Source organism: Bison bison, unplaced genomic scaffold, assembly GCF_000754665.1.
Source record: "Bison bison bison isolate TAMUID 2011002044 unplaced genomic scaffold, Bison_UMD1.0 scf7180017864162, whole genome shotgun sequence".
Lineage (NCBI taxonomy): Eukaryota > Metazoa > Chordata > Mammalia > Artiodactyla > Bovidae > Bison > Bison bison.
Window position 1 is genome coordinate 2989976 of NW_011494734.1, and position 26926 is coordinate 3016901.

General features: G+C 39.1%; 1 protein-coding gene across 3 annotated transcripts in view; it reads left to right on the top strand.

Annotated features, from left to right (window-relative positions):
* BCAP29 (B-cell receptor-associated protein 29) overlaps positions 1–24885 on the top strand; it is a 52888-nt gene extending 28003 nt beyond the window's left edge. For 2 of the 3 annotated variants that reach the window (XM_010841469.1, XM_010841471.1), the window contains exons 7-8: positions 15327–15427; positions 24135–24885. In XM_010841469.1, the coding sequence (XP_010839771.1) occupies positions 15327–15427; positions 24135–24167 (134 nt within the window). In that variant the 3' untranslated portion in view covers positions 24168–24885. The remainder of the gene's footprint in view (positions 1–15326; positions 15428–24134) is intronic. The other variant, XM_010841470.1, reaches the window with a different exon arrangement.
* The last annotated feature ends 2041 nt before the right edge of the window (positions 24886–26926 follow it).

Below are 26926 nucleotides of genomic sequence, written 5' to 3' on the forward strand. Positions count from 1 at the left end.
TAAAGTCTGACACTGTTTCCACTGTTTCCCCGTCTATTTCCCATGAAGTGGTGGGACCGGATGCCATGATCTTCATTTTCTGAATGTTGAGCTTTAAGCCAACTTTTTCACTCTCCTCTTTCACTTTCATCAAGAGGCTTTTGAGTTCCTCTTCACTTTCTGCCAGAAGGGTGGTGTCATCTGCATATCTGAGGTTATTGATATTTCTCCAGGCAGTCCTGATTCCAGCTTGTGCTTCTTCCAGTCCAGCGTTTCTCATGATGTACTCTGCATAGAAGTTAAATAAACAGGGTAACAATATACAGCCTTGACGTACTCCTTTTCCTATTTGGAACCAGTCTGTTGTTCCATGTCCAGTTCTAACTGTTGCTTCTTGACCTGCATACAGATTTCTCAAGAGGCAGATCAGGTGGTCTGGTATTCCCATCTCTTTCAGAATTGTCCACAGTTTATTTTGATCCACACAGTCAAAGGCTTTGGCATAGTCAATAAAGCAGAAATAGATGTTTCTCTGGAACTTTCTTGCTTTTTCAATGATCCAATGGATGTTGGCAATTTGATCTCTGGTTCCTCTGCCTTTTCTAAAACCAGCTTGGACATCAGGAAGTTCACGGTTCACATATTGCTGAAGCCTGGCTTGGAGAATTTTGAGCATTACTTTACTAGCGTGTGAGATGAGTGCAATTGTGCAGTAGTTTGAGCATTCTTTGGCATTGCCTTTCTTTGGGATTGGAATGAAAACTGCCCTTTTCCAGTCCTGTGGCCACTGCTGAGTTTTCCAAATTTGCTGGCATATTGAGTGCAGCACTTTCACAGCATCATCTTTCAGGATTTGGAATAGCTCAACTGGAATTCTATCACCTCCACTAGCTTTGTTTGTAGTGATGCTTTCTAAGGCCCACTTGACTTCACATTCCAGGATGTCTGGCTCTAGGTGAATAATCACACCATTGTGATTATCTGGGTCGTGAAGATCTTTTTTGTACAGTTCTTCTGTGTATTCTTGCCATCTCTTCTTAATATCTTCTGCTTCTGTAGGTCCATACCATCTGTCCTTTATCGAGCTCATCTTTGCATGAAATGTTCCTTTGGTATCTCTGATTTTCTTGAAGAGATCCCTAGTCTTACCCATTCTGTTGTTTTCCTCTATTTCTTTGCATTGATTGCTGAAGAAGGCTTTCTTATCTCTTCTTGGTAATCTTTGGAACACTGCATTCAGATGTTTATATCTCTCCTTTTCTCCTTTGCTTTTCGCTTCTCTTCTTTTTACAGCTGTTTGTAAGGCCCCCCGAGACAGCTGTTTTGCTTTTTTGCATTTCTTTTCCATGGGAATGGTCTTGATCCCTGTCTCCTGTACAATGTCACGAACCTCATTCCATAGTTCATCAGGCACTCTATCTATCAGATCTAGGCCCTTAAATCTATTTCTCACTTCCACTGTATAATCATAAGGGATTTAATGTAGGTCATACCTGAATACTTTCTTCAATTTAAGTCTGAATTTGGCAATAAGGAGTTCATGGTCTGAGCCACAGTCAGCTCCTGGTCTTGTTTTTGCTGACTGTATAGAGCTTCTCCATCTTTGGCTGCAAAGAATATAATCAATCTGATTTCAGTGTTGACCATCTGGTGATGTCTATGTATAGAGTCTTCTCTTGTGTTGTTGGAAGAGGGTGTTTGTTATGACCAGTGCATTTTCTTGGCAAAACTCTATTAGTCTTTGCTCTGCCTCATTCCATATTCCAAGGCCAAATTTGCCTGTTACTCCAGGTGTTTCTTGACTTCCTACTTTTGCATTCCAGTCCCCTATAATGAAAAGGACATCTTTTTTGGGTGTTATTTCTAAAAGGTCTTGTAGGTCTTCATAGAACCGTTCAACTTCAGCTTCTTCAGCATTTCTGGTTGGGGCATAGGCTTGGGTTACTGTGATATTAAATAGTTTGCCTTGGAAACGAACAGATCATTCTGTCGTTTTTGAGATTGCATTCAAGTACTGCATTTCGGACTCTTTTGTTGACCATGATGGCCACTCCATTTCCTCTGAGGGATTCCTGCCCACAGTAGTAGATATAATGGTCATCTGAGTTAAATTCACCCATTCCAGTCCATTTCAGTTCGCTGATTCCTAGAATGTCGACATTCACTCTTGCCATCTCTTGTTTGACCACTTCCAATTTGCCTTGATTCATGGACCTGACATTCCAAGTTCCCATGCAATATTGCTCTTTACTTGCTTCTATCACCAGTCACATCCACAGCTGGGTACTGCTTTTGCTTTGGCTCCATCAGAGGAGTGCTATTGCTGGAGATAAAGCAAATTTTAAACGTTACTCAAAGTCTATACAAATAGAACAGAAACTGAGTGTAAAGGCCCATTCTGTGTACCTAAGTATTGGCAGCATATAACGGGGACCTTAGATTTGAATCAGGAAACGGAATCTTCTAATCCTATTTAAACTTCAAGTTTATTAACTAATTATTTTATTCACCTCTCAACTAGTTTACTCAACTCTGTTCCTGGATAAAGGCTTCCATTTCACCATGGCTTACCTTAAAAAGAAATAACATTCTAGCATTTCCTTTTACAGACCAGTTTCTCTACCCTTAGCATGTTTGAGTTTTTAAAAAAAAAAATCATCATCCTCTAAAGCCAGTAATACACAAGTCATAACTAACATGGGGACCAGAGAGTAAAAATAGTTGAAGTGCTTTACAAGAGAAATTGAAGATCAAGATAAGAGAAAATTATAGAAAAATTACTACTCTGTATATCAGTAACCCTGTGTTTCTGCCTCTTGAGTCTTAAACAAGAATAAGACAGATTTAAAACTGTGGGGTTTCTAGTTTCTTGCAAAGGAACTATTTGAGCCATCTATCTAGCTAAAAATAAATTCTCGAAGTCCAAACTAAGCATATCTTACAGTTGCAAATTCTTGTGGGTGTAAACTCAGCTATCTTTAACTTGCACTTATATCAAAGCCGCCATCTTATTTTTAATTTTGCAATGCTTTTTAAAAAATTGGTAGGTTTAGTCGTATTATGTTTTTTGCTTTATAACCTTTTAACAAATGTTTTTATGCTTCTTACTTATCTGGAAATTTCTGCTTCTTTAATATCTCCTTCTTTTCCTTTGAAGCAAAGTGCATATTTTTAAAAAATAGCATAGATTATTTGATGGATATGGCAATAGACTATATGTTATTAACAATACATCATTTATTTAAATCAAATATATGACTCATCCCTTTAGTCAGCTTTTAACTCTTAGGTTGGTTTTTTAATTTTTAAATAAAGGGTGTATTGCCATTTACTGTATATTATCTCTACATGCAGTTAGTATTATTATCAAACCAGAAGAAGGAGACTTTCTTGCTGTGGACTATTTCCTAGAACAAATATGTCATAGTGATACATTCTCCCACTTGGTTCCCTGTCACATTCCCATTCAGTTGTAATGTTTTCCATTTTGTGAGCTTATCTATTTCCAGGCCATTTTCATGTAAAATAAACTATATAATTGTTATACAGTGACCAGTAGCTCCAGGGAAAATAGTAACTGAAGACAGAAACTCAAGGATGACTTTCATAGCATTGACAACGTGTGCTGTGCTTAGTTGCTCAGTCATGTTCGACTCTTTGTGGCCCCATGGACTCTGGCTCACCAGGCTCCTCTGTCCATGGGGATTCTCCGAGCAAGAATACTAGAATGGTGCCCTCCTCCAGGGGATTTTCCCAATCCAGGGATCAAACCCAGGTCTCCCACAATGCAGGCAGATTCTTTACCATCTGAGCCACCAGGGAAGCCCCAAAATACTGGAGTGAGTAGCCTATCCCTTCTCCAGGGGAACTTCCTGACCCAGGAATCAAAGTGGGGTCCCCTGCATTGCAGGTGGATTCTTTACCAGCTTAACTACCCGGGAAGCCAGCAAGCATAAGTGATGCTACCTGAAGAAAAGCTTTCATTAGCTTTACAAAGGGGCATTACAGCAAGAGAAAATATTCTTTTCCCTGGAGAGCTTATAGCCTTGATGAATGGATCCAACATATATACATGAAGTGACTACAAATTATTCCTTCCTCTGTGTAACATATGAGTTAGTTTACAAAAAAAAAAAACCTAGAATAGAGAATGCTAGATGCATACCAAATAATGGAATGTTCAGATGATTAAAATATAATCAAGCATAATTCTCTGAATATGTTGATAGACATATTGATTGAATCAGTTTGTTTCAGGTTTATGTGTAATTGCCGAGTGCAGTACAGAAATTAAACTGGACAACTCTAAAGACACTTTCGAAATGGATGGAAAGCATTCAGCCAAGAAAATGAGCTGAAAAGGGAAGAAAACCTTTCCTTCCTAAAGCGAAATCTCATTGCAGCATCCTGTATCTATATAGTATTTGTTCTTTCTATAAGCAAAATAGATAAATGGGGAACTTCTTAGGCAGTTTCTTAAAATTTCAAGTGTAATTTGAGTCCTCTCCTCTCATGTTCTGATACTTTATTTTATAGTTCTTTTGAATAAATTGATAATCTAAGAGAATCTGATAAGACTTAAAAGTGTGTTTTAGTATAGGGATCAGCAAACTGGCCCATGGGTCAACTCCAGCTTGCTGCCTTGATTTTTAGAAATTAAATTTTATTGGAACAAAGCCCTGCTCATTCATTTACATGTTTTCTGGGCTGTGGAGTTAAGCAAACTAGGCAGACGCTGCATGGCCTAGAAAGCTAAAAATGTTTGCAATCTGGCCCTTACTGACTCCTGTTAAAGGTCTTTAAATAAAGAATACCTTTTTTAGTATAAATGAGATGCTATTGAAGAGATTGATTTCTGCCTTAATATTATTATAAAATTTGCTGTACACCTAAGTACTTGTTAAATGAATGTTGATTAGATAATTTAAGGAATTATGTATGCTTATATATAGTAAAACTAGTTCTTTTTTTATAGTCAGAGTCAATCGATTCCTTCAGTTCTGCATACATGATGATTTGTAAATTAGAGATTTCGCGTGTTGCTTCTGCTTTCACGTGAAATTTGCTTTATAAAACATACTCTCGAAGCAGTATATATAAGCTATACCTACACAGTGCTTTGGAGAAGGCAATGGCACCCCATTCCAGTACTCTTGCCTGGAAAATCCCATGGACGGAGGAGCCTGGTAGGCTGCAGTCCATGCTAAGGGTCAGACATAACTGAGCAACTTCACTTTCACTTTTCACTTTCATGCACTGGAGAAGGAAATGGCAACCCACTCCAGTGTTCTTCCCTGGAAAATCCCGGGGACGGGGGAGCCTGGTGGGCTGCCGTCTCTGGGGTCACACAGACTCGGACACAACTTAAGTGACTTGGCAGCAACACACAGTGCTTTGCCTAAAACGTACACCCTGATTTTCAAGTGCAAAACCAGCATATTTATATAATTTGTAATTATTCTTTGCTAAGCAACAGAGACAAAATTTTCTTAAATATATTACTTAGCAACCTAACTTAAGATTCATGAAAGAAGTCTTTATGCATTTATTGTTTCTTTTGCCAACAGCATAACATAGGTCTGATTTTATTTATTATAAAATCTGCTCATTGGTTCCTTGGTCCAGAGTCCCAGTAATCGTTATAAGTATCATCATGCCTTACATTCATGTCTTTTCTAAAACCCAAAAGCACTTCACCCACAAACCTCATTCATGTTCATAGTCCCCCAGAGGATAGTGGCAGGCACCGCATACCTAACAATAGGTAGAAAAATAGCTAACGATACCTAACACACACAAAATCATTCATTTCCCCTCTCTGCATATGAAAAATAGAGCTATTTTGGGTTTTATTCATTAATGTTTACTCTTTAGTATAATTATTTTTGCCCCTTTGTTTCCATTCCAAAAAATATCTTACTCCTTCTCGTGCAAAGCAAGCAGTCTTCTAAAGCATGTCACTCTTGTTAGTTTGGCATCTTCACTTTGCCACTAGAGTGTCAACACCATCAATTTGATTTGGCATCTTCAGTGTTTAAAACTCTGTATTAGTTCCTGTTGCCTTTATAATAGCACTTCAGGAAGGCACACGTGGTCTTCTGTGATCTGCCCCCAGCATTATCTGCAGTTTTGCCAGTCCCACCCTTGTCCAGTCTTAATTTTAGGGAGACCTGGCGTCCTGCAGTTCATGGGGTCGCAAAGGTTGGATGCGACTGAGTGACTGAACTGAACTGAACTGAACTGAACTCTATTAAGTATGGGAGCATGTAGTTGTCCTAACAGTGGTGTTTCATCATTTTTCTCCTTTGACCCTTCGGACTGCAGGTCTGTCTGCCTCTACTGCCCTCATCCTTCAGCTTCCCTGTCACCACCTCTAAGAAGCCTCCCTGAAACTCCCTCCTTTCAAGCTGGGTTGAATGGCCTCCTTCTGGACCTCCATAGTTCTGTGTGGATATGTATTTAGTAGTGTACTCTGTAGAAATTATTTTTCATTTTTTATGTTTCTTACTAGATTGTAAGTGCTGGGAAGGCAGCTGCTGCTGCTGCTGCTAAGTCACTTCAGTCGTGTCCGACTCTGTGTGACCCCATAGGTGGCAGCCCACAAGGCTCCGCTGTCCCTGGGATTCTCCAGGCAAGAACACTGGAGTGGGTTGCCATTTCCTTCTCCAATGCATGAAAATGAAAAGTGAAAGTGAAGTGTCTCAGTTGTGTCCGACTCTTAGCAATCCCATGGACTGAAGCCTGCCAGGTTCCTCCGTCCATGGGATTTTCCAAGCAAGAGTACTGGAGTGGGGTGCCGTTGCCTTCTCTGGGAAGGCAGGGCCACATCTAAATCAACTTTTTGTCCCTAGCACACACACAGTATTCCAGGCCTGGTAGCTAACAGATACTAACAAATCTCACCCCCAAATACTGATGCTCTCTCTTCCCTCCTTATCCAATTTATTTATTTTTTTTTTCCTTATCCAATTTAGATTTCAAGGTTCATCATAATTAGGCTCTTGCAAACTACTTACCTCCTTTTTCCTCCAATCTCCCCTCCCCCCACCACCCCCATCATCTGTTTCCCTTGTGTCTCTCAAGGTCTGAGCCTTGGTGATAGTCTACTTATCCATCTACTTTGTACCTGCACACAAGCATCTCAAGATGGCTGAAAGAACTAACTTTTTGTTTTAAATATACAGTCACTGCATTCAGATGGTCCCTAAACACCGTTACAGTCCTATTGCACTTCTCTAAATTCTTCACTTTTTCATTCTCCAGAACTGTTTTAGATCTTTTCATCTCACTTCTAAATCCATCCTACTTCATTGAACTCAGAATTAAAAAAAAGTCATCTTCTTACCACCAAAACTACCATCCTTCCCCAACTGGACTCAAACTCTGAATGTTGTTGGGTTACAAGTTTTAGTCCCTCTTCTACTGCTGTGACTCTCAACCCAGTTATCCTTCTCAAGCGCTCTTGTTTTCTGCAATTACTTCCTCACTTCCTATCACCCTACAGGCATCCTCTGACACCTCCTATCCCAAAAGATAAAAGTAAAAACCTCTTTTGTCTCATATTCCTTCACTTACTGCCCCATTTCTCTGTTCTGCTTCACGGCAGACTTTTTTTTCCTTTTAACTTTTTATTCAGACATGATAAATTCAAATCACAGAAGAGACACAGAAATACTACCAAGAAAAGCCCTGTAGCCCTCCCTCAGTTACCCAAATGATAACATCTTACATTGGCCCTCTCCTTTTCTCTCTCTTCATATTTTCCTTATTATTTTTACAGTTTCCAAGTGGTGATTTTCTAATTTCCTTATTCCTTCTCTGTTTATTAAATGCCATTCTGTTGTTAAAGGAGGAGCTTTTTCATTTTTCCCACAGTTATTTATTGATTTGCCTATTTAATATATTCAGTAGATTTTATTTTGTAGTTCAGATTGTCTCAGATTTGGCCAATGGGAGTCTTTTCAAGCTGGATTCCCTATCATTTTGTCATGCCCCCATTCTGTAAGCATTTCCATTCTGGTATAACTTTGATATTCCAAGGTTATCTTGTACTTTTCCTCCTCCATCCTTTGAATCAACCATTTCATTAGTGAGCCTTAAAGTGAAGAGTGGTATTGTAGAAAGTAAGATCTGGACCCTCAGTGTGCTACTGGGGTGTTATTGCTATTTATAGCCCAAGATTAAGAAGTAGGGGGTTATACCCTATCTCCTTGAGGACAGAGTATCCGAATAAATGATTGATGCTCTTCTGCGGGGCACTGTTGTGGGGTTTTTAGGCATAGGAGTGAGCAGTCTCTTTGACATCACTGTGGACAGTGAACTAGAGTAGCCAAGAAACAAGGTGAGGAATCCATTTCAGTAGAGATGAAGAGAGTGGTAATAGTGACTGAGTAAAGTGGATAGAATGGATTTATTTATATTTACTTATATCAGAAAAACTCATGGATATCCACTTTGTACTTCAGATTATAATTTAATACTACTTGTTTTGTTGTTCAGGTCATTTTTTTCAGCTTTAGTCATTGGGAACTCCTTCAGTTGACCCCTGTATCTCCTTGATGTATCCTCATCATGGATTTTTTTTTTTTTTTTTGCTTTATCTTTTTCTTAAGTACATCATTCTAACTCTACAAGATACTCCAGGCTTGTATATATCTTGTATATATCTTGCCCCATTACTAAAATAAGTATTTTCTGGTTTTGTTTTTTTCTTAACTCAATTCTGTGATAGTATTTGCTTTTGGTTTTTAATTCTAAATTAGCATGAGATATTTGTAACAACTATATTTTTATCAAAATATCATGAGTGGTCCTTTTGCTTTGTGAATTTCCAGCTAGCCTGAATTTTTTTTCATTAAAGATATAATTGGGTTTAGTTGAAACCAGGATTCCTATCAAGTGATTAAAATGGTCCTCCATTGTTTACCTGACATTTATTGTATTTTCAAAACTGAACTGATTCCACACAAGTGGATTTTTCACATGCTTAAAGCTTAGACTTTTCATTTGTCTGCTCTTTAATTCCTTCAAGGAACATATTTTAAATACCCAACAAACGCTAGGCACAGTGCTGGGTGCTCAGAATAGAAAGATAAGACACACCTTCATTTTTTTTTCTTTTAGTTTTTAAAAACATGTTTGGCTACCCTGGTCTTTGCTGCTGCACTCGGGCTTTCTCTAGTTGTGGCAAGCAGGGCTGCTCTCTTGTTGTGGAACGTGGTCTCTAGGGTGCAGGGGTTCAGTAGTGGCACATGAGCTCAGTAGTTGCAGCGCACAGGCTTATTAGTTGCTCTGTGGCATGTGGAATCTTCCTGGGGCCAGGGATCGAAGCCATATACCCTACATTGGCAGGCAGATTCTTAACCACTGGACCACCAGGGAAGTCCAACTTTGTTTCTTGAGTAGTCAGCAGTCTGCTGGGGACATAGTTTGTTGTTGTTGTTGAGTTGCTAAGTTGTGTCCAACTCTTTGCAACTCCATGAACTGTAGCCCGCCAGGCTCCTCAGTTTTGGGGATTCTCCAGGCAAGAATACTGGAATGGGTTGTCATTTCCTTCTCCACGGGGTTCTTCCTGACCCAGGGATCAAACCCACATCTCCAGCATTGCAGGCAGATTCTTTACCACTGAGCCACCAGGGAAGCCCAGGGATATAGTTACATTTCAGCGTAAGTGATAAAATTAAGCTCAAGGTGAAATAGAAACCAACAGAAGAGATCAAGAATAATTTCTTGACATTTTAAAGGATAAATATTAATTAGCCAGATGAAGTAGGAGAGAATGAGTCAGGCAAGGAGGTTAAAGGAGATGAGCAAGGATGTTTTAAGAAAATGAGCAGCATGTAACTGAAAGAGTAGTACTTTCTGAAATACTACAAGGAACTCACTGTGACTGGACTGTAAAATAAGATGGAGGCGGTGATACAAGTTGAAAAGTAGGTCTCAGATCCATCATAAAGGGTCTCGTGAGCCATGTTTACATGTTACATCTGAGGGGCACTGTTGTGGGGTTTTTAGGCATAGGAGCGAGCAGTCTCTTTGACATCACTGTGGACAATGAACTAGAGTAGCCAAGAAACAAGGTGAGGAATCCATTTCAGTAGAGAAAAAGAGAGTGGTAATAGTGACTGAACGAAGTGGATAGAATGGAGAGAGATAAAGGAAGTAGAACCAACACACCTTATCAACATATGGGTGTGCGGTTAAAAGAAAGTAGGTAATGTTTGAAGTAAAAAATAAAACGGACCTTACCTACATGTACCTGACAAGATAGTCACATACAAAAACAAGCATAATATAATTAAAACCACAACTTACATCCCTTACTTAACAGATGTTTGTGTGTCCTTTCCAAGAATTTTGAAATTATTACTGTAGATTAATGGTCCAGTGATGATCCCTGTAAAGGAACAGTACATATAAGGATTAAGTATACTGAATAGTCTGGTATGTCACTCTCGAGTTCTCAAAAATAGAACCAAGTGGACTGAAAAAAAATCAAAAGCAGATGTATGAACACTTTTCAAATTAGTTTTCCTCTAGTGCAGTCCTTCAGAGAAGGCAATGGCACCCCACTCCAGTACTTTTGCCTAGAAAATCCCATGGACGGAGGAGCCTGGTGGGCTGCAGTCCAGGGGGTCGCTAGAGTCGGACACGACTGAGCGACTTCACTTTCACTTTTCACTTTCATGCATTGGAGAAGGAAATGGCAACCCACTCCAGTGTTCTTGCCTGGAGAATCCCAGGGATGGGGAGCCTGGTGGGCTGCCGTCTGTAGGGTCACACAGAGTCGGACACGACTGAAGCGACTTAGCAGTAGCAGTAGCGGTATACCTCGTATACCACAGCCAACTTGAGCTCCCTTGCCAATGGGTCTAAAAATGTTTTTTTATGTTCCTGGCAGAGTTTAGTTGATACTGTCTGTTATCTCAGATATAAATCATAATGATACATTTACACAGTGCATCGGTCTCACCAACTTCCCACTGTGCAAATAGCTCAATAAATGTAAGTTTGGCATATGGAAAACCACAGATGTTTTTGGCCTGCTTACATGTCGTTTTACACAAACATTTTGGCTTACTACATGTCACTGTAATATTAATTAGAGTTTTCTTTATATTAATGATTTGTGCCTCTAAAAGTTCCCGGTGAGCATAGCTGAACCTGTCCAGTAATCTCATGAAATATCTCAATATTTCCATACCACTACTGGAGAGTGATAGCTCAGTTTGGCAGATGGGAAAATTGAAATAGTGACTTAGATGTATCACCTCAAGCCTCCTTGTCTGATGTCTTCCTTATATATGCTGTTTCCAAAATAACATGGTTTGAAATAAAACAAGAAGCATATTCAAATGTCAGATAACAACTTTATGTAATTGCTTAGTCATAAAGGCAGTTCCAGAAGGAGGTAGAAGACAACCAAAACAGAATATTGTAGTTTTTATAAAATGAGAGGTAAAGAAAGGACTGGGAAACAGTCCAGAAGACTCTTAGACAGTAACAGCCTCTCCTAATTGGAGTAAATCAGTAAGCTAGTAATCATTAGGTTTAGTAATATCCACTGAAATACAAAATAAAATAAGAAACACAGTTCATGCCTTGACTTGATAAGCGCTAGAAAAACAGGATTTGCCTGCAGTTGTTTTGTTATATCTTTGTACTTTCTTCATAATCAGAAGAAACTTCTGGATAGGCTGTACACATGGTTTCTAGCTTTTCTGACAGATTCGTAGGGTCACCTGATTCATTCTTTGTCCTAACAATTCATAAGAAAATAGTATCTTTTAATAAGGAAGTTGTAATAGTATTTTTTAATGAGTTGATATATGATTTATTAAATCTCCTAATTAATTTATTCATGTCAGAAATTTAAATATAAGTCATTTTTAACATTAAGAACTGTTCAAACAAGCTCCTGATCAACATTTTTAAAACCACTATTACAGACTACTCAGATATTACTAAGTTGTAGAATCTTCTTTGCTTTTTATATACCCAAGTCAAGACTCTTAAACATTTTTAGTAAGGTAGGTCCTGAAGATGACACCATGCTCTGTTTTTTCGAGTATCTTCTGCTGCTGCTGCTGCTAAGTCGCTTCAGTTGTGTCCGACTCTGTGCGACCCCATAGATGGCAGCCCACCAGGCTCCTCCAATCCTGGGATTCTCCAGGCAAGAACACTGGAGTGGGTTGCTATTTCCTTCTCCAATGCATGAAAGTGAAAAGTGAAAGTGAAATCACTCAGTTGCGTCCAACTCTTAGCCATCCCACGGACTGCAGCCCACCAGGCGCCTCCGTCCATGGGATTTTCCAGGCAAGAGCAGTGGAGTGGGCTGCCATTGCCTTCTCCACGAGTGTCTTCTAGGAAATGCCTTATGCCCAAATTGAAAACTAACGCATTATGTTTATGTTGTGGCTATGGGTCCTTATGAAATCTAACTACCAGAAATCTCTCTTCCACATCCAACCCATGCCTTTCTTTACTAAGTGACACATTAAAGTTGTCAAATTCAGTTTTTAATACCTAATTTAGATTTATGGATCTATAGAAGTAATGTGAGGAAATTATAAAGCTATGCTGTCTAATATCACCAGCCATTAGTTATGTATGGCTATTTAAATCAGAATTTAATTTAAATTTAATTTAAAACCCAGTTCTTCTGTTGCACTGGCCGTATTTAAAGTGTTGCGCAGGGAACTCAGCCCAGTGCTCTGTGATGACCTAGAGAAGTAGGATGGAGGGAGTAAGAGAGAGGCTCACGAGGGAAGGAGTATACGTATACATATAACCAATTCATACAGTGTTGTACAGCAGAAAGTAACACAACATTGTGAAGCAATTGTATTCCAATTACAAAAAGTTTTTAAATAAAGTGCTCGACAGCCATATAAAGCTAGTGGCTTCCATATTGGACAGCACAGATGTAGAACAATGCAGAGTTTAATTAGACAAAATAGTCAAGAAAGTATTGATACAAAAGGTACTTCAGTTGATAGTGACTTACACATTTATATATAAAAATGCCCATATGAGGGCTTCTCAGGAGGGAAGACAATCAAACTGTTTATAAAGAGAACCTAAAATTTAATTTCATTTTGCAAAAAAAGTGACTTAAGTTTTATAAATCCCACTTTCTTTCCTCAAATCCTACCCTCAAAGATTTACAAATGTAGAACTTCTGAAGGCTGCATGTGCAGAATTGTATGTAGAGCTAGTTCAGGATTCCCAGAATTTCTCCAGTCCATCTTACACAACTCTTCCCTTCTGCACATTTGCTCACTGGCTTCTACACAAACTGTTGACTTGGCATGTTGAAGTAATGTCTTTAAACACCACTTATATACCCCATATTTTTCTACTTTGTATAAGAAAGTGATCATTCTTAAGGAAATAGAGTCGCCCATCTCTTAGTAAAAATGATAAAATATTTTTCCCACCCTCAAGTTTTTTCAAAAGCAGACCCTTCTGATAAGTTGTATTCGGTAATGCTTGAGTCCAGGCTGAACCTGGGAAAGGTTAGGGTAAATCTGGAACATCTTGTGCCAGAAACTGTTGGGGGCATAGTCAAAGGACATAAATGCCAGCCTGAAAGGGGTTCCCCCTGGCCAGACCTGGGGGAAATGAAGTATATTCATGAGTTATAAATCATTTTTAAAAATAGGAATCTATTTTTAGTTCATACTGATGGTGGATGGATGGATATGAAAGAAAGGAAGACTCTTCTTTATACTACAGTGCTGACTGATAAATTTGGATTGAATGGTGAAGTTGGAAAATCACTATTTTGCAATCATCATAACAAAGATTGATTTTGGGAAAGAATGATCTGTAGATGCTGAATATAAGCTTGACATTTTGACAAGAAACAGGATGTTTTGTTGTTCAGTCAAGTCACTCAATCATGTCCCAACCCCATGGACTGCAGCACACCAGGCTTCCCTGTCCTTCACTATCTTCTGGAGTTTCTCAAACTTGTTTCCATTGAGTCTATGATGCCATCCAACCATTTCATCCTCTGTCGCCCCCTTCTCCTGCCCTCAATCTTTCTCAGCATCAGAGTCTTGCAGTGAGTCGGCTCTTTGCGTCAGTTGGCCAGAGTATTAGAGCTTCAGCATCAGTCCTTCCAATGAATATTCAGGGTTGATTTCCTTTAGGATTGACTAGTTTGATCTCCTTGCTGTCCAGGGGACTCTCAAGAGTCTTCTCCAGCACCACAGCTCAAAAGCATCAATTTTTCAGCACTCAGTCTTCTTTATGGTCCAACTCTCACATCCATACATGACTGTTGGAAAAACCATAGCTTTGACTATACAGACCTTTATCAGGAAAGTGATGTCTCTGCTTTTTAATACACTGTCTAAGTTTGTCACAGCTTTTCTTCCAAGGAGCAAGCACTTTTTAATTTCATGGCTGCATTCACCGATTGGAGTGATTTTGGAGCCCACGAAAATAAAGTTTGTCACTGTTTCCATTTTTTTCCCCGTCTATTTGTCATGAAGTGATGGGACCAGATGCCATGATCTTAGTTTTTTGAATGTTGAGTTTTAAGCCAGCTTTTTCACTCCTCTTTCACCTCCATCAAGAGGCTCTTATGTTCCTCTTCGCTTTCTGCCATAAGGTGGTGTCATTACATAGTCTTAAGTGTCTCACCACTTCTTAGTTACAGGAGGAAAATAACTATAAAAATGGAAAAAACAGAGGCAGATGGGCCTCTGGATGTTATAACCTTGAGATACATTCAGCATCAACATACATTCAACATTATGTCATATTTGCATGTAAGAGGGAGATATAATCTGAATTTAATCAGAGAACATCAGGCAAAATCAAAATGGAAAACATTCTATTAAAAAGAGGGGGCTGTGTTCTTAAAAATATCAGTGTCATTGAAGAGTAGGGAGAAGAAGGCAAGGGGGAAAGCTAATGAATTATCCCAGATTAGTGGAAATTAAAGAGATATGACATCTTAATGCTAATCTTCAATATAGGACTAGATATCTGGACTAGAACTGAAAAAAATGATAAAAAGGACGTAAGTGGTTCAGTTGCGAAGATTGGAAATGGATGGTAGATCAGATAAAAAGTATTATATTGATGTTAAATTTCCTAAATTTGGTAACTATACTATGAATATCTTTGTTCTTAGGAAATACACAGTGATTTCCTAAGGGTAAAGGGGCATGAAGTCTGTAATTTGATCTCAGATGGTTCAAGAAAATAATTGTGCTTGTACAGAGAGAATACAATATCAAATAAAGGCTACAAAGGAGTTCTCTTTGCAACTTTCCCATAAATTTGAAATAATTTCAAATTAAGATTTTTTAATTCTATTCAATGTTCTCTAGCCCTTTCTAAGGCACAAAATGACGTGATGATAATGAAGATGCAATCAGAGAGACTTTCAAAAGAGTACGACCGGCTCCTGAGAGAACACTCAGAACTTCAGGTGGGTGACATCCACTTTATGAGCCTCAGCTTTTAAAAAATAATTACTTAAGTAAATTATTTGGGCTGTTCACCTTCCCAAGTCAAGGTGTTCTTAATTCTGACTTGCTAAATGATTAAGCCAATTTTTACTTGGAGGCTTAAGAGTGGGACATCAATATGCAAGATAATCATGACATAAAGATTTACAGCATGCTAACTTACAGTTGCGGTGATGTTTTAAGCAAAAGAATTGAGCAACATTGAAAAAAAGACTGGTCCTGAAATAATTTAGTTTTGACATTTGGAATGTTTGCCATATGCATGTCAAAATACAACCAAAAATCGAAGACCTACATCACACTACTCTTCTGTCCTGCTGTTTTAAACATCTTAAGACAAACCCAAAAGCATTCAAATATATGTTTTTCCTCCAGAGTTGAGTTGAAAGATGGAAATAGAGAAAACCATTTTGTCATTGAAGTTACAAAGTTGGGGCCATGATTTTCTTTCTCTTCCCCTTCAGTTCAGCAAGAGCCAGTTCCCTACATTCACCCATGGAATGGGCTTGTCTTCCTTCCCTCTTGGGCTGCCAGGTCATAACCTGAATTGATTTGCCAGCCCACTGGGAAGACCCACCCATTCCAGAGGCAATCCTGGCTTTCCTAGTTCCTCCCAAAATGGACTGTCTCTGCTCTTCTGCTTTCAGGTTGGGCTTTTCCTTAGAATTTGGTAGCGTTTGTGGCCTTCAATCGATGCTTTTTAGCAATTACAGCTTTACAGTTATTTCACTGTACAAGAAACCTTAGTCCCAAGACTCATTTCCCTGCTTGTCAGTGGTCATTGTATCTTCAAGGCCTAGCAACGTGCCTGGTACAAGACAAGCAAGCACTCTACTCATAGGCCTTGGAGTCGGACAACTGGAATAACTTAACTCTCATGCTAGCTTTGTGATTCCAAGCAGTTTATGTCACGCTTCTGGGGCTCACTTCTCTTCATCTGTAGAATCAGAACAATAATAGCACCTGGCTCACCAGCTTCTTGGGAGGATTAAAGAAAATGTGTAGGCCACTTAGCATTGTACCTGGCCAGTAAACACCCAAGGAATGAGAGCTTTTACCATAATTAACACCATTATTGAAATTTTACTGAAATAATGAATTACTCTTTTCCAGGCACTCTGGCCTTGATTAGAGCCAGTTAAGAGAAGGTCCAAAGCACATTGGCAATCTGTTATTCCCAGCCGAGTTGCATGTTTAACTAACCTACTTTGACAATAGGACAACCAGAGACAGATAGATACCTTATGTGCTCCAGACCCAGGACACCCAAAGCTCAGTTCACAGGGTCTGGAGAAACCAGTTAGATTTTCAGCAAGACCACCCTTTACCCATCTCTAAAACAGAGGTCCTGAAATTGTTGGCTTCATCATGGCCTAATGAGATGAGAATTATTCCTTTGCATCCTTCAAGATCCTCCATGGAAAGTGGAGAAACACTTTAGAAGCCTCTCGCCTAGAAAAAGAACTTTTTCACCTTCCCATGTGTGAGGTCAGAGTATAGGCAATAAGGATGAGTACCTTACACCAGTGGATTCTGCCTAGGTGTCAGAAACACTTAGATCCCTAGATGGAGAAGCAGCAGGAAGACTCCATTGCTGAATTTCCCACTGTGGCAGCAGCCAATGATTCTCTTAATCCCTAAAAAGTATATGTTACTAAGAGACACTCAATGCAAAAAAGCTTTCCCCCAAAATTTCAGATTACAGCTTATACGTTCTTGATAAAAGTGTTCACAAAGCTTTTATGAGAAATCCCCTCCCAAGAAAGTGACTGTTAAATCTGTGTCTTTGAAAAAATGACCTCATCCCAAATATGCCAAGTACCAGGCTGAGAGTTGGGCATTGATGCACTTAGGCCTTACATCCAGGTTTTGCTGAGAGTTGGGTGTTAATGCATTTAGGCCTTATATCCAGGTTTTTTAAATGTTTAATGGATAGTACTTACTAAGGATGTGCCCTGGACCGAGCACTTAGTTGGTGGCTTCATATATGTTATCCTTGTACTTTCTGTCTTAGCTTGTCAATTAAAATATATATTATGTAAATAAGGAAAATGAGACCCGTAGATGTTAAATAATGTACCCAAAGGCACTAACTGAAAAGTGATAGCATTCACAACTGGATTCAAAGTCAAGAAATCATCATCATTAACTGTTAGGCTCTTTCACCTGCTGGTCATTGGACTATCAGTTCTGGAATCTGTTCTCTGGCTTCTGGGCAGATTCAGCCAAAGGGAGGCATGGGTAAAAGACTAAAGGCAGGAAAAGGGGAAAGCCAGGAACTTCGCCTGCTCTCTCAGCTTTGGGCAGCATCTGCCACAGCAGCCTCATCTCTTTCCACAGTCCCAGTTCCCAGTGGGGGCTTCCACCTGGTGTCCCTCATTCCTAGGATCTGTAATACTGTCTCCTCCATTGCCCTTCAACCCAAAGAGTGGTTTTCTCCTGTTGCTAATTGCTAAGTTGCCTTGCCATCCTGTTTCAGTTCTACTCTCTTACCACCTATAAAACCAATTCCCTGTAACAAATATCTATTAGAAGAAAAAAAACTCTTAGCCCCATGGTTAAACAATTCTGTAAACCTCAGGTGAATCGTTTAACATTCATGCACCTTGGCTTCTTTAATGCTTAGATGAGGATTTTAATATCTCATGAGCATTAAATCAAATCCTGAGCAAGAAAGCCCTTCAAATATCTTTAAACAAGATAAACTCTCTACAACTGTTCAGTTTAGTTCACTCACTCAGTCATGCCCAGCTCTTGTGACCCTATAGACTGCAACACGCCAGGCTTCCCTGTCCATCACCAACTCCCAGAGCTTACTCAAACTCATGGCCATCACGTCAGTGATGCCATCCAATCTCATCCTATGTCATCCCCTTTTTCTCCCACCTTCAGTCTTTCCCAGCATCAGAGTCTCTTCAAATGAGTTAGTTCTTTGCATCAGGTGGCCAAAGTATTGGAGTTTCAGCTTTAGCATCAGCCCTTCTAATGAATACTCAGGACTGATGTCCTTTAAAATGGACTGGTTGAATCTCCTTGCAGTCCAAGGGACTCTCAAGAGTCTTCTCCAACACCACAGTTCAAAAGCATCAATTCTTCGGCTCTCAGCTTTCTTTATACTCCAGTTCTCACATCCGTACGTGACTACTAGAAAAGCCAAAGCTTTGACTAGATGAACCTTTGTCAGCAAAGTAATGTCTCTGCTTTTTAATATGCTGTCTAGGTTGGTCATAGCTTTTCTTCCAAGGAGCAAATGTCTTTTAATTTCATGGCTGAAGTCAGCATCTGCAGTGATCTTGGAGCCCAAAAAATAAAGTGTGTCATTGTTTCCCCATCTATTTGCCATGAAGTGATGGGACCAGATGCCACGATCTGAGTTTTCTGAATGTTGAGGTTTAAGCCAATTCTTTCACTCTCCTCTTTCACTTTCATCAAGAGGCTTTTAGTTCTTTGCCTTCTGCCACAAGGGTGGTGTCATCTGCGTATCTGAAGTTATTGATGTTTCTCCCAGCAGTCTTGATTACAGCTTGAGCTTCATCCAGTCCAACATTTCTCATGATGTACTCTGCATAGAAGTTAAATAAGCAGGGTGACAATATACAGCCTTGACGTACTCCTTTCCCAATTTGGAACCAGTCTGTTGTTCCATGTCCAGTTCTAACTGTTGCTTCCTGACCTGCATACAGATTTCTCAAGAGGCAGGTCAGGTGGTCTGGTATTCCCATCTCTTGAAGAATTTTCCACAGTTTGTTGTGATCCATGCAGTCAAAGGCTGTGGCGTAGTCAATAAAGCAGAAGTAGGTGTTTTTCTGGAACTTTTTTGCTTTTTGATGATCCAACGAATGTTAGCAATTTGATCTCTGATTCCTCTGCCTTTTCTAAATCCAGCTTGAACATGTGGAAGTTCACGGTTCACATACTGTTGAAGCCCGGCTTGGAGAATTTTGAGCATTACTTTGCTGGCGTGTGAAATGAGTGCAACTATGCGGTGGTTTGAACATTCTTTGGCATTGCCTTTGTTGGGATTGGAATGGAAACTGACCTTTTCCAGTCCTGTGGCCACTGCTGCATTTTCCAAATTTGCTGGCATATTGAGTGCAGCACTTTCACAGCATCATCTTTCAGGATATGAAATAGCTCAACTGGAATTGCATTACCTCCACTAGCTTTGTTTGTAGTGATGCTTTAAGGCCCACTTGACTTTGTGTTCCATTATGTCTGGCTCTAGGTGGGTGATCACACCATTGTGGTTATCTGGGTCATGAAGATCTTTTTTGTATAGTTCTTCTGTGTATTCTTGCTACCTCTTCTTAATATCTTCTGCTTCTGTTAGGTCAATACCATTTCTGTCCTTTATGGTGCCCATCTTTGCATGACATGTTCCCTTGGTATCTCTAATTTTCTTGAAGAGATCTCTAGTCTTTCCCATTCTATTGTTTTCCTCTGTTTCTTTGCACTGATCAGTGAGGAAGGCTTTCATATGTCTCCTTGCTATTCTTTGGAACTCTGCATTCAGATGGGTATATCTTTCCTTTTCTCCTTCACCTTTCACATCTCTTCTTTTCTCAGCTATTTGTAAGGCCTCCTCAGACAACTGTTTTTCATTTCGCATTTCTTTTTCTTGGGGATGGTTTTGATCACAGCCTCTGAGCTATGAACCTCCGTCCATAGTTCTTCAGGAACTGTCTTATCAGATCTAATCCCATGATTCTATTTGTCACTTCCACTAAATAATCATAAGGGATTTGATTTAGGTCATACCTAAATGGTCTAGTGGTTTTCCCTACTTTCTTCAATTTCAGTCTGAATTTGGCAATAAGAAGTTCGTAATCTGAGCCACAGTCAGCTCCCAGTCTTGTTTTTGCTGATTATAGAGCTTCTCCATCTTTGGCTGCAAAGAGTATAATCAATCTGACTTCAGTGTTGACCATCTGGTGATGTCCATGTGTAGAGTCTTCTCTTGTGTTGTTGGAAGAGGGTGTTTGCTCTGACCAGTGCGTTCTCTTGGCAAAATTCTGTTAGACCTTGACCTGCTTCATTTTGTACTCCAAGGCCAAATTTGCCTGTTACTCCAGTCAGTGAAGTGACTTAGCAGCAGCCAGGTATCTCTTAACTTCCTACTTTTGCATTCCAGTCCCCTATAATGAAAAGGACATCCTTTTTTGGTATTAGTTCTAGAAGGTCTTGTAGGTCTTCATAGAACCGTTCAACTTCAGCTTCTTCAGTATTACTGGTCGGGGCATAGACTTGGATTACTGTGATATTGAATGGTTTGCCTTGGGTGCAAACAGATCATTCTGTCCTTTTTGAGATTGCATCCAAGTACTGCATTTCAGACTCTTTTGTTGACTGTGGTGGCTTTTGGAATGAACAAACTAAAATGGATTGGTTGGGTGAATTTAACTCAGATGACCATTACATCTACTACTGTAGGAAAGTTATTTCTTAATTGGACACATTTTTTCCCCATTCACCTATACTTAACCCCTCATTATCCAATATGAGAGCCTGAATTCTGAGATTTAGGTGTCGTTATATAAGAACCATTTTCTTAAAAGTCACTCTTACACTTTGATATTCACTTTCTGAACCTACTTGAGAAGCAAAAGATTGCTCTAGACCAGCCACAGGAAAAAGCTGTGCCAAATTGTCCTTTATGAATTTTACTTCTGTTGTCAGACCAACCTCAATAATTGAATTACATCATAAAGTTCATTGGGAAACAACTTTTAAGTTTTATATACTTGATTTATTTTTAATAAAATATCTTAAAATAAAGGACTGTTAAAATATTAATAATGAGAGAGGGGAAAACTGGTTTCTCTATTGTAAACAAATCCCACTTTACATCTTTTAAATCCCTTTGAATTTCCCCATCCAATCCTCTCCCTGTTATGGTGGTAGTGGTGGTTTAGTCGCTAAGTCGTGACCAGCTCTTGCGATCCCATGGACTGTAGCCTGCCAGGTTCCTCTGTCCATGGGATTTCCCAGGCAAGAATACTGGAATGGGTTGCCATTTCGGATCTGCCCAACCCAGGGATTGAACCCATGTCTCCTGCATTGGGGGTGGATTCTTTACCACTGAGCTATCCCTGTTATAGGCACTAAATTAAAAAAAAATAGAAATCAGTCCCAAAATAGAAATCAGTCCCTTGGAAATATGTATTAATAGTCTTTGCCATTCCTTGTTTGCCCTGACACTCTTCTGGAAAAGAAAACAGAACATACTCAAGGTCATTGGCAGCACAGAGCTGTCAGCACTAGCCACTTTAAAAATTTCATTTGGCAAATCAACCTTCGCTTAAGGGAATTGTCAGAGTAGCAGCTCCATTAAAGCTGTGTTTTTTTCTAAAGTAAGATACGTGTAAAAACACAAAGGAAACCTTGTTATTCAGATCCCTCCTCTAATGCTGTCTTCTGACTTGTCCTGAGGTTAATGTTGCTGAAGTTGTTTTGAAAGCGTGAATGCTCAGTCCAGAAGAGAGCGTGATGGTTTCCCCAGTGCAGCAGGAACCACACAACTCTGTTGTTTGTGATATTTTTTTCTCAGTGTAGAAAATGATCTCTTATGGTTAATGTCTATCCCATTTTCCTGCAGTTTAAATGCTGTATTATAGTCATCTTACGATCAGGAAAGGGTATAAGCCAGTATAAGCCAGAACTGAGAAGCCAGTTCTGTTGGCTAATATCAGAAGAACAAAAAAAAAGGCCACCCACTTGGGTTTTTCCGTTCCCTTCATTCTTTCTTTGCCAGAACCATTTTGATATTCGTCTTCTGAACCCACTTGAGAAGCTAAAGATTGCTCTAGACCAGCCACAGTAAAAAGCTGTACCAAATTATCCGTCATGAATTTTACTTCTGATGTCAGACCAACTTCAATAATTGAATTACATCATAAAGTTTCTTAGGGGAAACTTAACTTTTCAGTTTTATATACTTTAAATAAAATAAATCATGACATAAAGAACTGTTAAAATATTAAGGAAACAGGTGGAAGAGGGGAAACTGGTTTCTCTATTGTAAACAAATGCCACTTTATATCTTTTAAACCTCTTTGGATTTCCCCATCTGATCCCCTCCCTGTTATAGGCACTAAATAAATATTGGAAAACAGTACCTTCAAAACATGTATTCTTTGCCTTTCCTTGTTTGCCCTGACTATCTTCTAGAAAAAAAAAAGCACAGAGCATATTCAGGTTGACAGCACAGACTTGTCAGCACTAGCCACTTTTAAAGTTGCATTTTGGAAAATCACCCTTCGCTTAAGGGACTCGTCAGGGTAGCAGCTCCATTAAAGCTATGATTTTTATCAAAAGTGGTAAGATGTATGTGAACACATAAGAGCAATACCTTGTTATTCAGGTGCCTCCTCTAATGCTGTCCTCTGACTCAGTTGCTTTGAGTTAATGTTACTGAAGTTGCCCTGATGAAAGCAAGAATGCTCAGCCCAAAAGAGAGCTTGATAGCTTCTCTGTTGCAGCAATAACCACACAACTCCATTGTTTGTTTTATTTTTTCTCAATAAAATGATCTCTTATGGTTAATTTCTATCCCATTTTCCTCCAGTTTTAAATGATGTATTATAGTCGTCTTATGATCAGCAAAGAGTATAATTTGAGAAGCCAGTTCTATTGGCAAATGTCAGAAGAACAACAACAAAAAAAGCCACCCGTATGGATTTTTTTGTTTCCTTCATTCTTTCTTTGCCAAAAATCTTAATTAGGTTTGCAAGAGGGGAATTTTAGAAATTTTGTTTTCTTTGTATAACCTGTGAAATGAAAGCAAAATAGATTAAAGCAAGGGAAAAGATTAACTTAACAAGAGTGTTGTTTCTTTTCCTTTTAAACACTTTTTCAGGTAAAACTACACATTTTGTAGTTTATTAAAATATGAGACTTTGTATTTTCATTTGATTATCCTTGTAATTAATAACTATACATAGAAAAGAGAATGCTTTTATTTTTTAAATTTATTTTAATTGGGGGTTAGTTACTTTACAGTATTGTGGTTTTTGCCATACATTGACATGAATCAGCCATGGGTGTACATGTGTCCCCCATCCTGAAACCCCCTCCCACCTCCCTCCCGATCCCATCCCTCTGGGTTGTCCCAGTGCACCAGCTTTGAGTGCCCTGCTTCATGCATGGAACTTGGACTGGTCATGTATTTCACATATGGTAAAATACATACAATGCTATTCTTTGAAATCATCCCACCCTCACCTTCTCCCACAGAGTCCAAAAGTCTGTTCTTTACATCTGTGTCTCTTCTGCTATCTTGCATATAAGGTCATCATTACTATCTTTCTAAATTCTAATACAATTTCTAAATGTAAATATATTTGCATTAATATACTGTATTGGTGTTTTCCTTTCTGACTTACTTCACTCTGTGTAATAGGCTCCAGTTTCATCCACCTCTTTAGAACTGACTCAAATCCATTCTTTTTTATAGCTGAGTAATATTCCTGTGTATATGTACCACAACTTTCCTATCCATTCGTCTGCCGATGGACGTCTAGGTTGCTTCCATGCCATACGACCCAGCAATCCCACTGCTGGGCATACACACCGAGGAAACCAGAACTGAAAGACAATGTTTTTTAAAAGTCCTTGTCGTGTTTGTGAATCTGTTTCTCTAACTACCTAAGTCATGTTTTTTTCTTACAGGATCGTGCAGGGAAAGACAAGAAATGCCTGTGAACTTTATGAAAGAAGATTGTGAATATACCATGTCAAGAAGAAAAATTTGTTATCATGTTAGCCTCTAGAAAATTTAAAATTCAGTTCAGAAAAACATACTATAACCAGCCATTATTTTTTTAATGCCACACACATAGACTTATCATAATGGCATTATCACAGTATTGATGATGTTTCAGATATATTGTAAAGCCTGTATTCCAGCTCTTAAATAAAATATAAGCATGTTAAACACTTTATTTAGATACCAATAGTAACACTGGTGTATGGTGGCTGAAAGAGTGAAACATGAAAACAGTGACCTTAAGTGCTTTTTTTTAAGCCTGATGGTACTAGTTAACTCTTTTAAGACAGCTGTATTGATAATTATATTTTCAGTATTGTGTTTCTGCACCTGTTAAACTATTTTTGTTGACACTTGTGTTAATAACACATAATTAGTAGGCATTCTGCTTTTTTAATGTTCATCTGGGAATGGAGTTTACATCTATTTGCATAACTGCCATAGCACTGAACTGAAATAATTTTACAACAATGTGGAATTCTTGAGATAGAAAGTTTATGTATAATGTATCCAAAAAGTAACGTTTCCCATTGCTGTGAGAGTTGCTAATCATACAGACATTACCTCATATATATGTACACTGGGGTCACAATTTCTCTGAGATGTTTCTATATTCTGAAAGCTACATATTAAATACTATTTTCCATTCATGTATTCATTTAGTTTCCTTTAGGAGAGGATGATTGTTATATTAATGTGATTTAGGTCGCTCCAGTGTTTAGACTTGAAAGCTATCTTCCTTGTTTCTTAAAGACCTAGATATAAAAAAAATGGAAAATAATTACTGGAGTCTTTACTTCCCTGATGTTTGTTTTATCCTTTATTATGATCATTTTAGCACCAACTTCATGCATAATTAGTTTTTTTCATTGTAACGTGGCAAGTACATAAGAAATGAGCAAGTACATAAGAATTTTATTTCAGATAAAAGGAGTTACTGCTAGAAAACAGACATGTAGGAGACATTTAACAGAGTAAGAAATGGGAATTAGGCCATATGGGCTGACAGAACCATAAATAACAAGGCAAGGGAACGCTGACAGAGGAGAGAACTGAACAAGTAGCAACTTAAAAATATCAAAGTGCCAGCCTACCAGAGTGAGATACAGATTCTGAGTATTTATGATCCTGGCCTGGTCAACAAACCAAGTCTAATGACAGAATCAGATCAGATCAGATCAGTCGCTCAGTCGTGTCCGACTCTTTGCGACCCCATGAATTGCAGCACGCCAGGCCTCCCTGTCCATCACCAACTCCCGGAGTTCACCCAGATTCACGTCCATCGAGTCAGTGATGCCATCCAGCCATCTCATCCTCTGTCGTCCCCTTCTCCTCCTGCCCCCAATCCCTCCCAGCATCACAGTCTTTTCCAATGAGTCAACTCTTCGCATGAGGTGGACAAAGTACTGCAGTTTCAGCTTTAGCATCATTCCTTCCAAAGAAATCCCAGGGCTGATCTCCTTCAGAATGGACTGGTTGGATCTCCTTGCAGTCCAAGGGACTCTCAAGAGTCTTCTCCAACACCACAGTTCAAAAGCATCAATTCTTCGGCACTCAGCCTTCTTCACAGTCCAACTCTCACATCCATACATGACCACAGGAAAAACCATAGCTTGACTAGAACAGAAAAATAGAAATTATACCGCTTTAGAACTGACAGAACCAAATAATAATCCTATTCTCACCACTAATATAGCCATCAGATTTTGCACAGATAAATCAAACTTGCTAGATTTCCATTTCCTCATCTCTGAAATGGGAATCATAACATTTAGGTCGGGATTAATATATAAACTGAGATAACACAGTAATTCCCAAAAGTTGTGCAGACTGTACAGCAAGGGGGAAGACCCAGTGCTCTTTGAAGAGCATAAGGATTTGAAAGATTCCCAGAAAGCACTTCGTACATTCAAGTAGTCTTAGTCCTCATCTCAATTGTACAGGTCTGCAAACAGTCCTCAAAAGTGTATGCAGTTTTCCCAAGTTAACATGAGTAGTTAGATCCAGGGCTAGGATTTGAGTCTAGAATTTAGGTGTCCTGGTTCCCCAGATACTACTCCAGTTTTTATACACAAATTAGCTATAATTTGCTAAATAAAATACTGCCATATTTACTAACCAAGGTTTGGACCATGGAGTCTGGCTCCCGAGTGTGTCTGTTTTACACCAGGCTGAAGGCCTCTTGAACTCTACTTGTTAATTCTTTTGACTCTCCTTGTCAGTGAGGGTATTTAGCAAATCCTATTATAAATAAACACAGACCTAGTCAAATTGCATATTAATTTCCTCCTGTCAGTAATGACTTCCTTATATCTTAGGTTGTATTATAGGTTCAAACAGAAAGGTTACACTTGCCCTTTTCTATCAGTTAAGAGTTTTGTCAGATTCTCTCCCTACTTGCAAATGTACCTTGAACTTCCAGGTTATAGAAAGTCACACTTAAGAAGCTCTAGCTGAGGGACTTCCCTGAGGGTCCAGTGGTTAAGACTCTGTACTTCCAATGCAAAGAGCATGGGTTCGAGCCCTGATTGGGGAACTAATTCCCACATGCCACTCAGTGTGGCCAAAAAAAGAAAAAAGTTCTAGCTAAGCATCTAGAATTTGACATTAGTCATCTTCATTGTTTGTCTGACTCTATATTGGGCCCCTGTACTGGTAACTAGATTACTGGGAACTACCGTCTAGAGCCTGGAAT